The sequence below is a fragment of the Oncorhynchus tshawytscha genome, linkage group LG24 (assembly GCF_018296145.1).
Source record: "Oncorhynchus tshawytscha isolate Ot180627B linkage group LG24, Otsh_v2.0, whole genome shotgun sequence".
Classification (NCBI taxonomy): domain Eukaryota; kingdom Metazoa; phylum Chordata; class Actinopteri; order Salmoniformes; family Salmonidae; genus Oncorhynchus; species Oncorhynchus tshawytscha.
Window position 1 is genome coordinate 6,505,942 of NC_056452.1, and position 20,238 is coordinate 6,526,179.

Below are 20,238 nucleotides of genomic sequence, written 5' to 3' on the forward strand. Positions count from 1 at the left end.
CGTAAGCAAGCCACGCAAACCAGCCAATAAGATGCCATGTTGAGTAGGTGAAGGCAAGTCCAAACTGAAACCAAAAACAATAAAATGCAAGGGGAATCACCAATATAATTTTCCAATGATGCATTGCGATCTAGGGGGCAGACTTCTGCATCCCCCAATGGTCCAAAAGTGAAATCCATACTCTTGCCAGTATAGGTTTGAGAACATTTCAAAGGCAGAAATACAGCAATTTAGCAGACACTCTTAACCAGAGGGACTTAGAGAAGTGAGAGTAACCATTTTCTTATCACACCCCATGGGAGTTGAACCTATGACACTGACAGTCATACCCTACCAACTGTGCCACACCGGACATTACCAGACATTACCTTTTTTTATATTTACAATTTACGTAATCTATGCTGGCCTATGGAGTCCCTTGGAATATTCAACTACCAAACCATACAATGATGGGATTTATAAATACATGATTTGGTCTCCAGAAAGGACTGATATCTATAATATATAAACTATTCCTGGAAAGCTTGTCTTCTGAGCTAGGAATTAATTAGGGATAGGCGTCCCACTAAAGTCTGTTTAGTTGGCACCATCGATTTGAGTAATCCACTCGTTCGACTTGCAGAGAAAGGAATCCAAAAATCTACCCCTAACCTTTATTTCAACAAGACAAAATACATTCCAATTTACTCCTCAGATACCCTAAAATGTAATCAAACTATAATATTTCTTTAAAAAAAAGAAGTATGTTCAATAGGAAACCGATTTTAGTAGGTGCGTACTGTCTTAATGGCGCGCGCAAACATGAATTTCCAAGACTGTGTCCCTGTACTAAAACTGATAATGTGATAATGTGATATCCTCCCCTGTTATTGTAATGGTGAGAGGTTAGCATGTCTTGGGTGTATGATATTTGAACATCTGTAACTTTCTCACTCATCATTATTCACTATTTATTCAGGAACTATCCGCAGTCATGGTAGCATCCACATTAATGTAGAAGTGTTTAGAAACATATTCTATTCTTAATTACAATAAAAGTGACTCCAAAATGACACAATACATGATTTACCATTCTTTCAATGCTGAATACACACATGCCCTTGCCATTTAGTTCTCCCCCCAGGGGTCAAGGTACATTACAATGGACAAATCACCCTGCCTGGCTCTATTTGTTATTGCCTAATTGGGAGTGCGACCCCAGTGTTGATTGTGACAGCAACCACGTTCATTACGAACCCCATTAACATGGTCATTAACGCTGGGGAGGGAGGAGAAAGGTGGGGGGAGATGACCCTGAGAATGTTTGGAGACAGTTATCTGGCTGGAGATTGGGAATAACTCAACAGGTGTGTGTGTGTGTGTGTGTGTGTGTGTGTGTGTGTGTGTGTGTGTGTGTGTGTGTGTGTGTGTGTGTGTGTGTGTGTGTGTGTGTGTGTGTGTGTGTGTGTGTGTGTGTGTGTGTGTGTGTGTGTGTGTGTGTGTGTGTGTGTGCCTGAGTGTAGACATACTATAGCTGGTGAGGGTGGCTATATCAGATTTGTGTGCGTGGAGAGACGTGATAGAGGAGGGGAGTGGGAGTCGTAGTAAGGCTAGTAATTCCATTGTTGAGGCGCCCTTGTTTGTGTGCAAAACAGCCCACTGATAAGATCAGGCCCAGACCTTTCCAAATATTGACAGATATGACCAACTCATTAGAGGTAGAGATATAGAGATAGATATAGTGAGAGAGGAAGAGAAGGGATAGAGGGAGGCTGCGCCATTGTGTTTTGATAAATGCTTGACTGCCAGAAGCAGAGACCGAAAACACTTTCAGATATGAGCTACATAGAGAAAGGCTGCAACATAAAAAATAAACATGACCTCAACTGAAAATGTGTCTATAGGCTATAAGTCTTGCAGCCCAAATGCTTGGAAAGTAGAGCTGTTGCAAACATCAAAATGAAAACATTTTTGACATTTTTATTTTGGTCTTTGTAAGTGGAGACAACATACATTTGTGGGAGGCGGCATTATGTTTGGAGCAAAGACTGACGCAGCAGCCACAGTAACTAACTGTAAATAAGTGAATTGTTTCGCTAAAGTTATTTGCAATTAGTTATCAACCACTACATACGCACGAAACACACACATACACACACTTTCACACTCAACATATGCTGCTGCGACTCTGTCCTTTATTCTTACTCGTATTATGATCTATTCTGATGTCTAGTCACTTTACCCTGCCTTCATGTACATATCTACCTAAAATACCTCGTACCCCTGCACATTGATCTGTTACTGCTACTCTCTGTATATAGCTTCATTCTTGTACATTGTATCCCTTTTGTGTTACTATTATTCATTGTTTTACTCTGCATCGTGGGGAAGGGCTCCTAAGCGAGCATTTCACAGTAAAGTCCACACCCGTTGTATTCGGTGCATGGGACAAATCAAATAAAAATGGATTTCTACACGTCACCAAACTGACAAGGTGTCTCGAACTGTGTTCACATTTGACTGATTGTACGCAGTCCACTTTTCAAGAGTCGCCCACTGGGCACAGATGTTAATTCAACGTGTATTCCACGTTGGTTCAGCGTGATTTAATTGAAATTGACGTGGAAACAACATGGATTCAACCAATGTGTTCCCAGTGGGGGGTTACTTTTCACTTGCCAACTGAACCATTTACAGATTTCTGTCAACAATAAATAAAAAGTCATACAATATTATACAAGTATTACAATAAACCTACAACAACAGTATTATAATAACATTGTTTAATGTTTGGAGGGTAATGACAAACCTGGTAACCACCAAGGATGAGAAATCAAGTAAAGGCCTTTTCCCACCAACTGGGTTGTTTAAAAATAAATCTGAATTCTGATTTCGAAGCATAATGTCACAAGTGCCTGCTTCCGTGGTCATTCTCTTTGCTTTCGAGAAGGCAGTGGCACTGGCAATGAGTTGTTTAAAGTGGCTAGAGAGTTGGCTACGCCATAAAGAGAATGAAAAAATATAGCTTAAGCTACTGAAAATATTCTAAGATGATTCAATTATGAAAGGAACAACCTTTTCTTCAGTTGCATCCCATTTAATGAGAGAGGAAACACAAAACTGTCATCTGTCGTCATTCCTAACCCTCACACATATAATGATCATCATGACACTTTTTGTTATGCTCATTTCAGTTTTACAAGTCCTTCTTTCTATCTGATTAAAGAGATGGAGTCGTCGCCCCCCACCCCCCACCCCCCCCCCCCACCACACACATTAAAGGACCTGTCAATCAAAGCCACCGGAACATCTCAGACACATAAGCAAATCACATTTCTCCTTTCCCAGAATCGTATTTAAAGCCTACACAGTAACGGAAAACTGTCATTTTCACTGTCAAATTGCTGTATTTCGAATGTTACTGTAAATCCGCCTCATAGTATCATATCTTTGGAGCTCCAGAAACCTTTTGACCACTTGTGGTATTGTTGTTTCTGGCTCATTAACATATTTGAGGCAATATTGGGACATATTGGAGTGGCGGCAAGTCTTAAACCTTGAATTGTTGAGCATTTTGCCTTGTCCTGGTCTGTTTTGTCCTGTAGTTGCTGCCAGTTTGGAAGCCTTTGTTAAAGCCTCTAGAAGTGCAAGTGATATAAAATACCAAATATTCATTTAAATTCTGTAATGTGTAAACAATTTACTTATAGCAGCCAACCTGCTTGCACCAATCCCTCATTCATTCATTAATTCCTATTACGGTAGCATGAACTTTTCTACAGTATAATACAGTCAATTTTACGGTATTGCACTGTGTCTTTACACGGTACTTGCTTTGGTACTATTTCTATTACAGTAGGTGTACTGTAGTATGAACGACAGCATTTCACCCGCCAGCGAGCTGCCTGGAAGATACTGTCAAATTCAAGACAACCCCTTTAGAGTGTAGGCCCACCTTCAAATCCTGGCTGTAGGCTATCAAAAAGCTGCATTGGGCCTAGGATGAAGCTAAAACAACGTTGGCCTAGTCTATCAAATGAATTGACAAGGAAAGTTTGAAGAGAGACAACTGTGCAATGGTAGTCTATGATGAAGATGAAACTGACAACCACTAGAAACATATAAACATCATGCAACCTGTCCAAAGCCTAAAGATCTGCCATTGAATCAATGGGTGGTTATGCTGACACCAAGGTTATTACAGTTTTGTGATTTTCTATTTGTCTTGATTTCTATTCATTTTTTGATTTTTATTTGAAATTCAGTTTTGTTTCAGTTAGTTTTCATACTTGATTTTGCTTGTTTTTATTTATACCAAACAAAATAAACGCAACATGCAACAATTTTAACCATTTTACTGACTTACTGTTCATATAAGGACATCAGTCAATTGAAATACATTCATTAGGCCCTGATCTATGGATTTCACATGACTGAGAATACAGATATGCATATGTTGGTCAGATACCTTTTTTTTAAAGTAGGGGTGTGGATCCAAAAACCAGTCAGTATCTGGTGTGACCACCCTTTGCCACATGTAGCATCTCCTTCGTATCAAATTGATCAGGCTGTTATTTGTGGCCTGTGGAATGTTGTCCCACTCCTCTTCAATGGCTGTGTGAAGTTGCTGCATATTGGTATACATGTCGATCCAGAGCATCCCAAACGTGCTCGATGGGTGACACGTCTGCTGAGTATGCAGGCCATGGAAGAACTGGGACATTTTCAGCTTCCAGGAATAGCGACATGGGGCCGTGCATTATCATGCTGAAACATGAGACATGCAATTACATTTGTACACAAAATGTGAGAGAAATAAGCTTTTTGTGGGTATGGAACATTTCTGGGATCTTTTATTTCAGCTCATGAAACATGGGACCAGTACTTTACATGTTGCGTTTATATTTTTGTTCAGTATAATTGACTCCCTAAATGAGGTGGGAGTTAGAGCTCCACATAAAGGCTCCTCCCGGGCCTCTGGGGCCAGGCAGTAAGCTCTGGTGCACCAACGGCTGGGGATTTAGTGATGTTATCCATTTAGTGCTAAACGGCCAAACACAGGCATGCTGAGTGTCCCTCATTAACTGCCACCTCCAAAACCGGAACAGATGAGGCGAGATCGACTGCACTGTCTCTAGAAGATGGAATGATGGGGAAAGACAGGAGGGTAGGGAAAGAAAGAGCGAAACAGGGAGAGTAAGGGGAGTCAGGGTGAAAGGATAAATCTCTGCTCTATGCTGTAAAGGGTGTAATAAATATTGAGTATGGTAATCATGTTACAGTCAAGTTTTTGCCAAACTATGTATTCCAGTCTGTCCAAATACGTAATTAAAGTTGTGACAGATATGTGAGTAACACATAGATTGATACTGTCACCCACAGAGCAGATAATATAGTCAGCAACATCCGCATCTGTTAGCTTAGGTAACCAGAGTTGGGCCCTAGCATAAAACTGAAGAAAAAAAAAAAAAAGACCAGATGTTAAAGAAACAGACAACAACTCACTCCAGGTAGCCATGCTGCAAAGCACATTGTAAATTAGACCTACTTTGGTCTGAAGATTGCTGCATCAAAAGTCAAGAAAGGGAATCTGTAAGATGGGGGGGGAAAGGTTGTAAACAGACAAAGAAAATACTTTTATAAATTCAAAATACACATATATTAAATGTCAGTCTTTTTTCCAAACAGAGGGCTTAAGGTTGGACACACAACATCTTTAGCTGCCCAGAATTGCTAAGAGATAGTGAATCAAGTAGGTCATACTTCATTGTCATGGCTCTCCCGAGCGACAAAAAAAGTTTTTATCAGATCTAGGTGAAATATTTATTTTTTTATGTCGAATACCTAGAAGTCATTTAAGGTGTGCTTGGTTGAGCTATAGAAACAAAACAAGTATTAGAAAATATTTTTTGATGATTTTGACATTTGTGGTTATTATACATGAGAGTTTTGCCTCTGTCATGCAAGGCAACCACAACTACCCATCATCTTTAAGGCAATTAGTAGGAGACAAAACCGTGTCCTTTTGTAAACACAACATCTCTACTCTTTGGTCTTCATCAGGAGACCTCTTTTTTTAATCTTTGTTTGTCAGTTGTTTATTTTTTTTGGGGGGGGGGGTCATTTGAATCAACAATATTATTTTGAAGTTTGATCATATACAATAACCAAATTAGTATGATTAGTGTCCTAACTCTGGAAATGTGTAAAAAGTTAGGAGGAAGACACAAGAGGACCAACATCTATTAAATGGCAGCTTGAGAAAGCGAGCCGTCCCGCCAGAGTTTGTATTCCAACCTCCCTGATGATAATTACGTTTAATGAGATCTGGGGGTCGTCTGCAGTGTGCACTGAAGCAAATTACTCCCAGTGTGGGGCCCTTGTCCAGCACAGAGGGCCACTAGCTAGGGTCAACTGCGTTGGCCCTGTGGGGCTGCCACTCAACGACCCAGGCCATGAATCTGTGACATGTCGTTTCTGTCTGCTTTTGTCTTCACACTCCCCACCTTGTTTGTCTGAGTGAGATAAGCCTTGAAGGTGCCTGTCTTGCTCCATTGTGTGGCCCCTGTTGTCAATGTTGTCAATCCATCAAGCCCATTACCCCACCCCTGGACCAACACCCCTACTCTCCCCCTTTCTGCCTCCGCAGCTGATAATTCTGCCATCCTTTTCTGCTCGTAGGGGGTGTCTCAGTCAATTTAGTTAAGCCATTAACCACTAATTGTCTCCTCCCACATTGTGGCTTGAACAAACAGCATAGCAGGGGGGAGAGAGAGGGGCCTCCAGAGCCTTTATAAGCCATGGGGCACAAGAGGAGCTTGATATCAAACCCTCCTGCCTAGACTGTACACACAGGACATCTATATCGGCTGAGACCCTCGGTTTTGGAAACTCTCTTCTCTCTCTGTCTCAATACCTCTTCAACTCCATTCGGACAAGCTCATTTTTTTTCTCTCTTCCTCTCTCGTTCTCTCTTTTCCTACCTAATTGCACGTTTTGTGGAGATGATGTCAACCAAGATTCTGTGGCTCCTCTCTCTCTGGCTGTGTATGCCCTTGGCCCAGGGCCGTATCTGGGCCTGGATGCTCAACATGCCCCACAGTCCCCCCAAGAAAGGACCCATGGCTCTTATGGAGAGCACCCCTCCAGTCAACACCAAAGGATCCTCGGTAAGACCCAGATCATCATTTTATTGTGTTTGAAAGCATCTTGTTTGCTTAAACAGGTTTTGTCCTACTGAAGGAGTTCTGAAATGTTTTTGAATTTCCTAATCAATGAAGTGGTAATCTCTTGCTATTTTACCTGAGCTTGAATTGACACACATGTGTGTCTGCTTTTGTAGCATTTTCACATGGTCAATCTGGTCGAAGAATGCAATTTGCTAAAAGTCAACGACACATTGTCTCTATCTGTTTGTACAGATAAAAACCACACACATTTCAAGATTCGGGAAGTAGCTTAGTCAAGCATAAAGGCTGGATGTATTCAGCAGTAGCTGAACCATTGTCAATACTCCAGAGTTGTAAAATGGCACATTAGCATGTTAGTGACGGCGCTACTCTATTCCAGTAGCTTTCTCTGTTTGTAATTGTGTTGGAAGTGGTTAGAAAAAATTAGGACCTTAGAGCACCAATCTTCGACTGATAATGGCTCTCAATCACAGCAGCAGTAAATGGGCAGCAACACTCTGAATGGTTTATTTACTTAGATGGTTCTCAGTGTATCATCATTGATCTTCCTTGGTTTCCTTTCTTGGTTTTCTTCATTGGTTTCAACTAGCTCAAATCCAGTTAAGCAAACCTAAATGTAGACTCAGCACAATGAAGTTGCGTGCATGAAGTGAACACGATATCGGGTCAATTTCTGTACCATCTAAGAGCATTGAAGCATTAGGCTAAACTTCTCTGCTGTTTTGCTCCCAATACTAACACTTTTTTTACCAGCGTGAAGCGCACATGCACAGTTACTCACAGAGTAACTGTGCATGTTGCAACGGCATCTCGCTCAGTCTTTAATACCACAACTTATTATCACTTTATTTCCCATAAAACATGACAACTACCATTATTTTAATATTTCTTTCAAGAGAGTATATGTTATACCAGATGTGAATGCAATGATTTGCTTATGGGTGTGTGTCATCATTATCACAGTTTCTAAGCTCTTGCTTTGTTTTTCAGGGTGTGTGTGACCATGACCGCGCCTGTGGTCGAAGCTTCTCCTGTGACCGTCACTTTGGCCTGTGTTTTCCTCTCCGTGGGGAGGGCCAGTACTGCAGGAGAGATGCCCAGTGTGTCCGAGGACTCAGCTGCATGTTTGGGAAGTGCCACCGGCGCATTTCTGAGGGACAAGAGGGTAGGCTAAGTGACAAGGCCATTGCGACTCACTTGAACATTTGTGGTGGACACAGTACAGTTTATTGAAGTAAATGTATCTCATGGTGATTAAAAAAAAAAAACCGTTGTGCTACTTTTTTTTCGCTATACTGAGTGCTGGCACTAAGGGAGGGACCTGTCTACATTTCAAATAATAATACAAGAGAGAAATGTTTCATGATGACCACAGGGTGACAGGATGTTTACTGACTAATTGATCAAGTAGTGATTTGTATAATTCATGCCTTCATTAACTAATTCATTCATTTAATTATTATTCACTTTCATGAAATGATTCACTGTTTGGCTCTGTCTTGTCTAGGTGCTAGGTGTAAAGTAGACAGGGACTGCGGCGAGTCTATGTGCTGTGCCCGTCATCACGGTGAGCAGTTGTGCAAGCGGCGTCTGCTGCGAGATGAGAGCTGCTTCGTTCCCGAAGGTGGCCTAGCGTTCAGCATCAACCAGATCTGCCCATGTGATGAAGGCCTGCTCTGTCGTGGCGCTGTTGAGCCCAAATGGAGAGAGTGAGTACACAATAAAAGACTTAAGAATGGCAGCAGAGCACAGGAGGTTGCTGGTACCTTCATTGGGGAGAATGGGCTTGTGGTAAATGACTGCTGTGGAATGATATCAAATACTCCAAACACATGGTTCCCAGGTGTTTGATGCCATTCCATTTGCTTCATTCCAGCCATTCGTATGAACTGTTCTCCCCTCAGTAGCCTCCTGTGCAGCAGAGGACTATCTAAATCATTACAACATCGATGGTCATACAGTAATAATTACAACCCATGATCTATGTCGTTTATGGCATGATGTTAGACAGATTCTGACCACATTATTTTTCCTTGTTTCTCCAGGAAGGAGTTTTTCTACCACCCTGACACTACAAGTTGGTCCTGTCAAGCGCCAAAGCCTTGATGAACACTGATCAATTAACCAGTTATTTATTATGTCAGTATCGTGTGTATACCGATATGACTGTATGTACTATAATGTAAATATCAACAAATAGGCTGTCTTTTTAAAAACATTTTTTTTATTTATTTTTTTACATTTGTTGCCATTTTGTATATTTTAACAAATGCACTGTTTAGCGAGGCCAATTACCATCACGGTTTTCTTGTCAAAGTAAATCGTTATTAAAATAGAATTCACGCCATCTGGTCATGTCAGACAATGTCATCTGACGAAATAAGCGCTAAAATAAAAGCTGTTATTTTGTATGGGTGATTTGTTTTCTTTTTCTCTGATTGTCACACTACACAGCTCTTACATTTACACTATCCATATTAGGACACCATCAGAGTACACATATCCATTAAAAGTTGACAAGACATAACCTTTCACAACCTGCTACGATGCCATTATGTAGAGGTCATAAGCAGCCTATGATGATCGTTTGCTGTTTTTAATACTTACATCATAATGGGCTCATTTGGGAGGCTATTGTGTCCTTTGTAAAGTTTACTGCGTCTAGCATTGAGATATGTGTATGTTGTTAGTGGTACAGTTAAATGGATGACTGAGGGTCATCAACACTGGTCTGACAACAGATAAGGACAGACAGTGTGAAAGAGAGACTTTGCCGCTTTCTAGTGGAGAGCAAATGTAAGTAAAGTAATGGTCTAGAGGGTTCTCCAGCCTTTTCTACTTAAAAAAAAAAGAACATGTCCCGACCTACTATTTTTCTTCTAGCTTTCAAATAGGCATACTCTTTTCTTCCCATCTCCCCTGCAACTCTTCCCCAGGTCATTGATGTGTTTATATATCAGTCTGCTAATACAGGACTAGTAAAGGCCCAGTGCACACTTTGTTTCCATTTTCATTTTTTTTTAATGGTTTTAATTCAGATTTTTCAGAGGATGCTGCAGCACCCCTACTTCCTGAGGCATACTGATTGACACAAATAATCACACTATAATTCTGCCAGGTAGTCTTTCTGTCTACCATCCAACTGGCTACATGAAATGATAGATGGCACACCACACAGACAGGGGCGATATTGCTGGAAATGTATAGGCAGATATTGTGTTACGTTTGGCTTTTTAAGCCAATTGTCACTTAACAGGGGTGTGATAATGTCAATGTTATTTTGATTGGATTGTAGCTGGGAGCACACAGTGTCGGATACTTGTGACCAACTCATAGGTGGGCTGCGAGCTCCTGGGAGTTTGCGATCGACCTGTTGGAGACCCTTGGTCTACAGCAATGGTCACCAACCTTTTCTGAGTCAAGATCACTTTCAAAGTGATCAAAAAGCAAGCTGAGATCTACCACTCAGATAAAAAAAGTAAAAAACATCTCTTAAAAAATGTAACATTAACCCAATAAAAACAGTTCTCTAGGAATGAGGTTTGGGCAGTAGGACTAATACATTATCACAGGATAATGGATTTATGCCTGGCCTGCCAATATTGTTCTTATCAAACCATATATTATTTCAAAACTCAAGCTTTGATAACAAAATTATAGTGGAGTATTGCTGCCACTCATAATATATATATATTTGTATATAATTATTATGAGATAAGAACAAATAAAAAATATTGTTTGTAAGAGAAATATATCATTATTACGATAAAGAACACTTTATTAGGCTATAGCCGAACATTTCAATAGGCTAAAGCCCAATACCAATAGGGCCCATAACAAACTATTAAGTAGCCAAACAATATATCATAACTGAACAAGACATGCATGGCCATGATGCAATCATGCAAATTCAGACATGTGAATTTGGGAGATTTTGCATGCCTCTTCTTCACGGTACCGTTAGTCATTCATGTATAAAGGCAGGCCATAAGTCCAGGGGGAAAAGTAGGTAAAGCCAGGGTGTGTTCATTAGCCACCCGAAAGGGGGAAATGCACCTAATCTTGGATTATTGCAACAGTCAGTGAGGGAGAATGCCGGTCCCGGGTTTGTGATCTATTTGTTTTGCCAAATTTGTTTGAGCTTGTTAATTGTAGAAGTTGTAGACTGACGTACTGCTTGCTGTTCGTTAGCAGCCTCTGAACAGAAAGTGTGTTGTGACTGTGCAACCTCAAGAAATCCACAACGTAGCATAACTGTCATCTGGATGTAGTGTTTTTCAATGGATTATGTCTACCTGGAACCAAAAGGGTTATTCAAAGTGTTCTCCTATGGGGACAGCTGAAGAACCCTTTAAGGTTCTAGACAGGGTTAGATGTATGAATCATACTTCTCTATGGTCTCCCTATTAAATATATTCTTATTTTATTCAATGCACGCACTTTAGCCACGGCATTTGAATGTAGACTATACAGTGGCTTGCGAAAGTATTCACCCCCTTGGCATTTTTCCTATTTTGTTGCGGGGGCGGGGTTGTATCATTTGATTTATACAACATGCCTACCACTTTGAAGATGCAACATATTTTGTTATTGTGAAACAAACAAGAAACAAGACAAAAAAACTGAAATCTTGAGCGTGCATAACTATTCACCCCCAAAAAGTCAATACTTTGTGGAGTCACCTTTTGCAGCAATTACAGCTGCAAGTCTCTCGTGGTATGTCTCTATAAGCTTGGCACATCTAGCCACTTGGATTTTTGTCCATTCTTCAAGGCAAACTGCTCCAGCTCCTTCAAGTTGGATGGGTTCCGCTGGTGTACCACAATCATTAAGTCATACCACAGATTCTCAATTGGATTGAGGTCTGGGCTTTGATTAGGCCATTCCAAGACATTTAAATGTTTCACTGTGGGGATGGTGTTCTTTGATGAGAGGTTGATGAGACGTATTGGGATTGCGCCAGGCATAGCATTTTCCTTGATGGCCAAAACATTTTAGTCTCCATGAACCAGAGTACCTTCTTCCATATGTTTGGGGAGACTCCCACATGGCTTTTGGCGAACACCAAATGTGTTTGCTTGTTTTTTTCTTTAAGCAATAGCTTATTTCTGGCCACTCTTCCATAAAGCCAAGCTCTGCGGAGTGTATGGCTTAAAGTGGTCCTATGGACAGATACTCCAATATCCACTGTGGAGCTTTGCAGCTCCTTCAGGGTTATCTTTGGTCTCTTTTTTGCCTCTCTGATTAATGCCCTCCTTGCCTGGTCCGTGAGTTTTGGTGGGTGGCCCTCTCTTGGCAGGTTTGTTGTGGTGCCATATTCTTTCAATGTTTTAATAATGGATTTAATGGTGCTCCGTGGAATGTTCAAAGTTTCTGATATTTTTCTATAACCCAACCCTGATCTGTACTTCTCCACAACTTTGTCCCTGACCTGTTTGGAGAGCTCCTTGGTCTTCATGGTGCCTCTTGCTTGGTGGTGCCCCTTGCTTAGTGGTGTTGCAGACTCAGGGGCCTTTCAGAACAGGTGTATATATACTGAGATCATGTGACACTTAGATTGCACGCAGGTGGACTTTATTTAACTAATTATGTGACTTCTGGTTATTAGTTGCACCATATCTTCTTTAGGTGATTCATAGCAAGGGGGTGAATACATATGCATGCTTTTCAATTATTATTATTTATTTTTAAACAAGTAATTTTTTTCATTACATTTCAGCAATTTTGACTATTTTGTGTATGTCCATTACATGAAATCCAAATAAAAATCTGTTTAAATTATAGGTTGTAATGCAACCAAATAGGAAAAACGCCAAGGGGGATGAATACTTTTGCAAGGCACTGTAAGCAGCAATTATTGTGTCCACCGCTGATTGCAACTGATGGAGCACAAATGCTGTATTTTTCAATGGGGTTCAAGTCCGGGCTGTGGCTGGGCCACTCAAGGACATTCAGAGACTTATACCGAAGCCACTCACTCCTGCGTTGTCTTGGCTGTGTGCTTAGGGTCGTTGTCCTGTTGGAAAGTGAACCTTCACCCCAGTCTGAGGTCCTGAGTGCTCTGGAGCACATTTTCATCAAGGATCTCTCTGTACTTTTCTACATTCATATTTCCCTCGATCCTGACTAGTCTCTCAGTCCCTGTTGCTGAAAAACATCCCCACAGCATGATACTGCCACCACCATGCTTCACCGTTGGGATGGTGCCAGGTTTCCTCCAGAAGTGACGCTTGGCATTCAAGCCAAAGAGTTCAATCTTAGCTTCATTAGACCAGGGCATCTTGTTTCTCATGGTCTGAGTCATTTAGGTGCCCCTTTGCAAACCACAAGAAGGCTGTCATGTGCCTTTTACTGAGGAGTGGCTTCCGTCTGGCCAATCTTCCATAAAAGCCTGATTGGTGGAGTGCTGCAAAAATGTTTGTCCTTCTGGAAAGTTCTCTCATCTCCAGAGAGGAACTCTGGAGCTCTGTCAAACGTTGTTGAATCTTATTCCTTAAAGTTAGGCTACTGTATATTTTAAGACAAGACATTTTTCATTTTTATAGTGTCATTTTCACATTTGGGAAAAAAGACACTGGCAAGGAACAACCTTCACACCAAAACCCATCCAAATATCAAAGGTCCAAAGTCATGCAAGAATAGCGTACAGAAAAGGTTTTTCAACAGAAAAGCCCTGACTATGAGGTATTTTCCCTCCTGTCCCTTCTCCTGTTCCCAAATGAACACAGTACTTTCAGTTTTCAGAGCTCACGTTTGCAGCCCATGTTGTAGTGTTTATTGGAATCATTATCAATCTTGCTTTATCTGACAGCATTGTAAGGCAAACCATAAGGATGTTGGGGTTAAGTTTGGAGTTAGGAGTGTAGCTAGAGTGCGTATCAGAATAGGTCTTGTGACTCAGACGTATCATCAGATAGAAATCATGATTATAATTATTCAACCAGCAAACAACAGTATTTCCCTACCTTTCTGTCTCTGCCGATAGACACAACAAACTTGAGGAGATGGAGGACAGTGCTTTGTCAGTTTATCTGTCGAACTATGGGGACAGGATTGCCACAAGGCGTTTTTGGATTGAGTCCACAGTGAGAGATGCAAAGAACTGTCCTTTTTGAAAAACTGAGAAAGGTAGTGAACTGTGATCTAAAGGGGCTAAAGAACCCACAGTATCAGAGGACACTGTAGAGCCGCATTCCAAATGTTCAAGGGCGCACTTGAGGAGCAACTAGCTTACTGAAGGAAACCCAAGAACGATTGAATTAAGGTGGATACACGAGGGGAAACAAAGTTAGGAAACTGTTATCAATGTACCAAAAACTTTCAGTAAAAAGGAACTTTTGTGTCAAGCAAAATAACAGTTTTTCCCACAGTGGGAATTTAAGAAATGTGGGGTGTTGAGATGTTACCTTATCACCAAGGAGCTGAAACAGGAAATTGTTCATAATGCAAAATGAGTTACAGTTGCTGTCACTTTAACCAACACTGAAGGGATTGATGTTAGCTGTCTCTCAGACCTATCAGACATATCAGAGATACAGTTTGCACCACACCTGTGAAAACTCCTTCCGTATCAGCTGGATGACACACTGGTATTTACACCTTGCCACCTGATTGCTTTTACACTTGATCCTTCTCCAGACAACAGATGTCACGCCACATGCCCTGCAGAAGACAGAAGTCACGCCACAACCCCTCCAGACTTAAGAAGGCATGCCAAAACCCCTCCGGACGTCATAGGTCACGCCACAACTCTTCCAGAAAACAGAGGTCATGCTACAAGCCCCCCAGATGTCAGAATTCACTCGACAACCCCTCCAGGTGTCAGAGGTCACGCCACATCCCCGCCAGACGTCAGAGTTCATGCCACAACCCCTCCAGATGTGAATGGTCATGCCACAACCCCTCCAGATGTCAGAAGTCCTTCCACAACCCCCCACCCCCCACCCGGACATCAGAGGTCACACCACAACCCCTCCAGACATTGGAGTTCACGCCACAACCCATCCAGATGTCAAAGGTCAAGCCACAACCCCTCCAGACATTGGAGTTCACGCCACAACCCATCCAGACGTCAAAGGTCAAGCCACAACCCCTCCAGACATTGTAGTTCACGCCACAACCCATCCAGACGTCAAAGGTCAAGCCACAACCCCTCTAGGCAACAGAGATCATGCCACAATAAAAATACATAGAGTCAATCTACTTATAGAGATCAATTCGCTATTAAAAAATCCCAAAATTGTCAATCTCCTTGTAAAGTTCACCTTGGTTGATGAGAAAGGAGATCATGCACAAGGTGTTTCAAGGGATGTTAACTCTGGATGTTTTGGGTCTGAATTTTTTGACGTTGCGGCTGATGGCGAGGATATGAGGGTCCCGTCCCTCATCCTGAGATGGCAAGAAGACGAATGGCAATCTATCGGCAGAGTACTGGCAAAGGGATTGAAAGGTAATGGCTATTTCGCTAACCGACTTGCATCTGCCTTTACTGAGGCACTCATTTTTGGAGAGCATTTAGTGTCTACTGAGCACTTGTTTGATTCCTTCCTACAATATTTGAGTCATTCTGAGAGAGATCTTGTTGTTAAAGCCCTTAAAACTTGTTAGGGAGGATGTTCCCTTGTGGGGATCAAATCAGCGGATATTTTAGAGCGTCACTGATCGTTTTTCGTTAAAATTCAAACTTTCATTAAAACACACAAGCAAGGTATTGAATTAAAGCTACACTCGTTGTGAATCTAGCCACCGAGTCAGATTTGTAAAATGCTTTTCGGCTGAGAAGCTATTATCTGATAGCATGTAACACCCCAAAAGACCCGTAGAGGATGTAAACAAAAATAATTAGCGTAGTCGGCGCTACACAAACCGCACAATAAAATATAAAACATTCATTACCTTTGACCATCTTCTTTCTTGGCACTCCTTGATGTCCCATAATCAATACTGGGTCTTTTTGGATTAAATCGGTCCATATATAGCCTAGATATCGATCTATGAAGACTGTGTGATAAACGGAAAAAAATAGCGTTTCATAACGTAACGTCATTTTTTAAAAGTTAAAAAGTCGACGATAAACTTTCACAAAACACTTCGAAATACCTTTCTAATGCAACTTTAGGTATTACTACACGTCAATAAGCTATAAAAATCATCAGTGGGCGATGTAAATTCGATAGCCTGCCGTGTGGAAAAATGTCCGGAAAAAATACAGACAATGCCTCGGGTCGGTGGTCGGAGAGAATCGTTCCCTTTGGTCGGATCTACCAAGAATCAATTCAGATTCAAATGAGGAGACTCTATACATCCTGTGGAAGCTGTAGGTACTGCAAGCTCGGCCCCATATATTACGGTTCACCTTTAACAATTCATGGGAGTGGCGCATGGATATTTTTTTCCATCTCCAGTGATCAGATTTTCCTGCGCTTTTCGATGAAACAGACGTTCTGTTATAGTCACAGCCGTGATTTAAACAGTTTTAGAAACGTCTGAGTGTTTTCTATCCACACATACTAATCATATGCATATACTATATTCCTGGAATGAGTAGCAGGGCGCTGAAATGTTGCGCGATTTTTAACAAAAAGCTGCGAAAATTCGCATCATCCCAAAGAGGATAATTAAAGAGGATCTAAAGATCGAAGATCAAGACAAGTTGATCGATCTCCTGGACAGCATGGGGGGTGTACAGTACCTAACCCAAGAGCTGTGCTTTACAGGTAGCACATAAATAACTCATTCAGAAGCCAAAGTATGCTCTTGATAATATGTTGGATGCTGCAAGAGAAGTGCTGTCACAAACTTTCCAGAGGAAAGAGGCTATTGAGAATATTTATGCAGAGCAAAATCCGACGGCTAGAACAGTTTTGAAGTTACTGCAGGCATCCCCACAAAACCAAGCAGAGATTCAACATTTCTGGTATTTCCAGCAATATATCAGAGGGCTGGATGAGGTTGGACTCAGGAAGAAAAGGAGATTCATGACGGGTGCTGATGTTATATGTGTCAAAGACCGGTACCCCATCACTTCTTTATTTTCTTTTTTCTCTGACCAACTCTCTCTGACTATCTCTCTCAGAACGATCTTCTTGACCCTAACCAGTCAGCTTCAAGACTGGTCACTCAACCAAGACTGCTCTTCTTTGTGTCACGTACTCTCACTACTAGTGTTCCCCAGGGCTCAGTTCTATCTGTCCCCTCTTCTCTCTATACACCAAGTCACTCGGCTCCATCACATCCTCACGTTGTCTCTCCTTTCATTGCTATGCGGATGACACTCAACTACTTTCTCTTTCTCCGTCACCGGCAGATATCTCAGCTTAGATGTCGGCCCACCACCTCAAGCACAACCTCAACAAGACAGAGCTGCTCTTCCTCCCGGGGAAGGCCTGCCCACTCCAAGACCTCTCCATCACAGTTGACAACTCCACGGTGTCCCCCTTCCAGAGTTCAAAGAACCTTGGTGTGACCCTGGACAACAGCCTGTCATTCTCTATACAACACCTTGTCGTTCTCCCCACACACTCCACTGGCTTCAAGTTGAAGATCGCATCCACTACAGGACCATGGTACTTGCCTACGGAGCAGCAAGAGGAACTGCCCCTGCCTACCTTCAGGCTCTGCTCAAACTCTATACCCCAACCCGAGTACTCGGTTCTTCCGCCTCTGGTCACTTGGTCCTCCCACCCCTTATGGGAGGGCAGCTCCCGCTCAGCCCAGTCCAAGCTCTTCTCTTTCCTGGTACCCCAGTGGTGGAACCAGCTTTCCTGCCCATCTTCCGAAAAACATCTGAAACACCCTACCTCTTCAAAGAGTATCTTAAATAATCCCCCCCAAAGAAAAACACTCGCACTTGACTCTTTTAGCCCTAACTAGCTCTGACTTTGCTTATAGCTTTTCTGATAGCTACTTTAATGAGGACAATTACTCTGACTGTGATATGTGGTTGTCCCAACTAGTTATCTTAAGATGAATGAACTAACTGTAAGTCACTCTGGATAAGAGCATCTGCTAAATAACTAAAATATTAAAATATTAAATAAGTATACCTGAAAACTAGTATACCTGAACTTTGAAACATGCTCTCTTTGTTGGGCTAATGGCTATGGCTAATGACTTCTACCTTAGCACATGGCACGTGGTAATTTCCTGCAATTCACACCTCCCGTGTAGAGGGCATTAACAAGCATAACACTCTGAGCTGGAGTTTGTAGAGCAGTGTCGCTGCTTGAGCCAGGCAGTGGAGAGCTACTACAGCGCTTTGCAGGATGCGGCCATTTCAGCGACGCGAGCAGTGACACTGAGACAGCCGGGACACTTTTTTTCGTCTATGAACCCAGCATGAACTGGCAGAAGTTCACCCATTGGTTGATGCAATCCAATGCCTAAGCAGTGGAGCACGGCCCTAATGTTCCAAGCGGATCCTTAGTGCAGAGCTAACATAGCAGCTTGTTTGGTGAGAGCACATTACAGTTTGTGCTTAGTTGAATGATGAAATAAAATGTCCACATGCCTGCAAGACACACACTTCCTGTGTCCCTTTTTGTTTTCTGTGTGTTTTGTACAGTATGTTTGTGATTTTAACTAGCGTGGTTTTTAAAGTAAAAGCCGAATGGCAATAGAGTAACTGACAAACGCGAAAGCAAAGCAAAGCAAAGGCTGCAGAACGAACAAACCACTGGTGTTCGGAACTTGATTGGAATGTTTCATGAAGACAACCATGTCCTAAAATTAAATGTTTGAAAATTGCCTGTACTTGATGCTGCCTGCTCAATCCAGATCCAACATTTCACAACGTGTGTTCCCCATACAGACCTGAATTACCTTTGACTCTGGAACGGACCCATTTATCTTAGACCATGCAAATAATGCTCATTTTATGTGAACATAGATTTAATGGAACATACTGTACACACTGTATACATGAGGATGTCAAAGTACAGACCTTTCACCATTCCTGTCAAGTCACCGACTCGGACAGACTGATAGTGATCGCTACCTCTCATTGAACCAAACACGAGAAAAGCAGGGACCGCCACACAATAATGACATCGTCATTATTTGAGGAATCTTTAAAAGGTATCGGGAACAGAACACCATCTTAGCGGCACAACACTGCAAACAGGCATGTATGGATATCCCTGAACTGTGATGGGGGCTCTGATAAGACAAGACACACTACCAATGAGTGTTCCAAAGTGGAGATGAGATGGGAGACTTTGTTTCACAGACATTTCTCATCATTCAGAGATATAGGGTTTCACAGAGCCCAGTGGGATACAATGAGATAGAGGCAGCTTTTGTCCCTGGTCTGGTGTCCCTTTCTTGTATGTATGAGGACAGAGGGACTGGGGGAAAGTGTCCTAATTGACCCCTCTCTCCATGATGATGGCCCATACCATGCAATCCATACCATGCTCCTTACAGGGTTTGACGTTCCAATTCAATTCTTGAACTCACTCATGAAGTGGACAATATGACGTTGAATACATTTCTTATTACCACAATCTTCAAGTTATGACATTTTTATTGAAATTAGACTGTTAGAATTGGAATTGCATTGTATTTGTAAAAACATTTCATATTTGAAATGGAATGGTATTGGAATTCAATATTTATGCATTTCCCAGTTAATGGAATTCATGCATTTAGTATAAAACATGATCTGTTTTTAAATAATTTCAACTTGAATTTCTATATTTCCAGCTAGGCTGTCTGAACAGTGACACGATCAGCCTGAAATGTGAGGGAATAGAATTTGAATTTGTGAAATTGTTGAGGATAATATTGAATTGGGAATTTAATTATTGGAATTTACCTAACATGACTGACCTGCAATTTGAATTGAATTCAATGGAATTTAGAGTGAGAGGGAATTTAATTCAAATGGAATTCGTAGAATTAACCCCAACCCTGGTCATAACATTAAGTTTGTCAAATGTTTTAATACATCAAAAGCAGTCTAATGTCTAGTTGGTGAAGGTCTTGTATGGCTCAGTTGATAGAGCACAGTGCTTACAACACCAGCATGGTGGGTTCAATTCCTGGGTCACTCATTTGTAAAAATTGTATG

At 41.6% G+C, this 20,238-nt stretch overlaps 1 protein-coding gene across 1 annotated transcript; it reads left to right on the forward strand.

Moving 5' to 3' along the window:
- Positions 1-6,821: 6,821 nt before the first annotated feature.
- On the forward strand, positions 6,822-15,276 carry LOC112223269. Its single transcript, XM_042305203.1, has 4 exons — positions 6,822-7,148; positions 8,160-8,334; positions 8,677-8,878; positions 14,808-15,276. Exons 1-4 carry the CDS (start codon positions 6,984-6,986, stop codon positions 15,274-15,276), a joined length of 1,011 nt encoding a protein of 336 aa, XP_042161137.1. The 5' UTR covers positions 6,822-6,983.
- Positions 15,277-20,238: the final 4,962 nt, after the last annotated feature.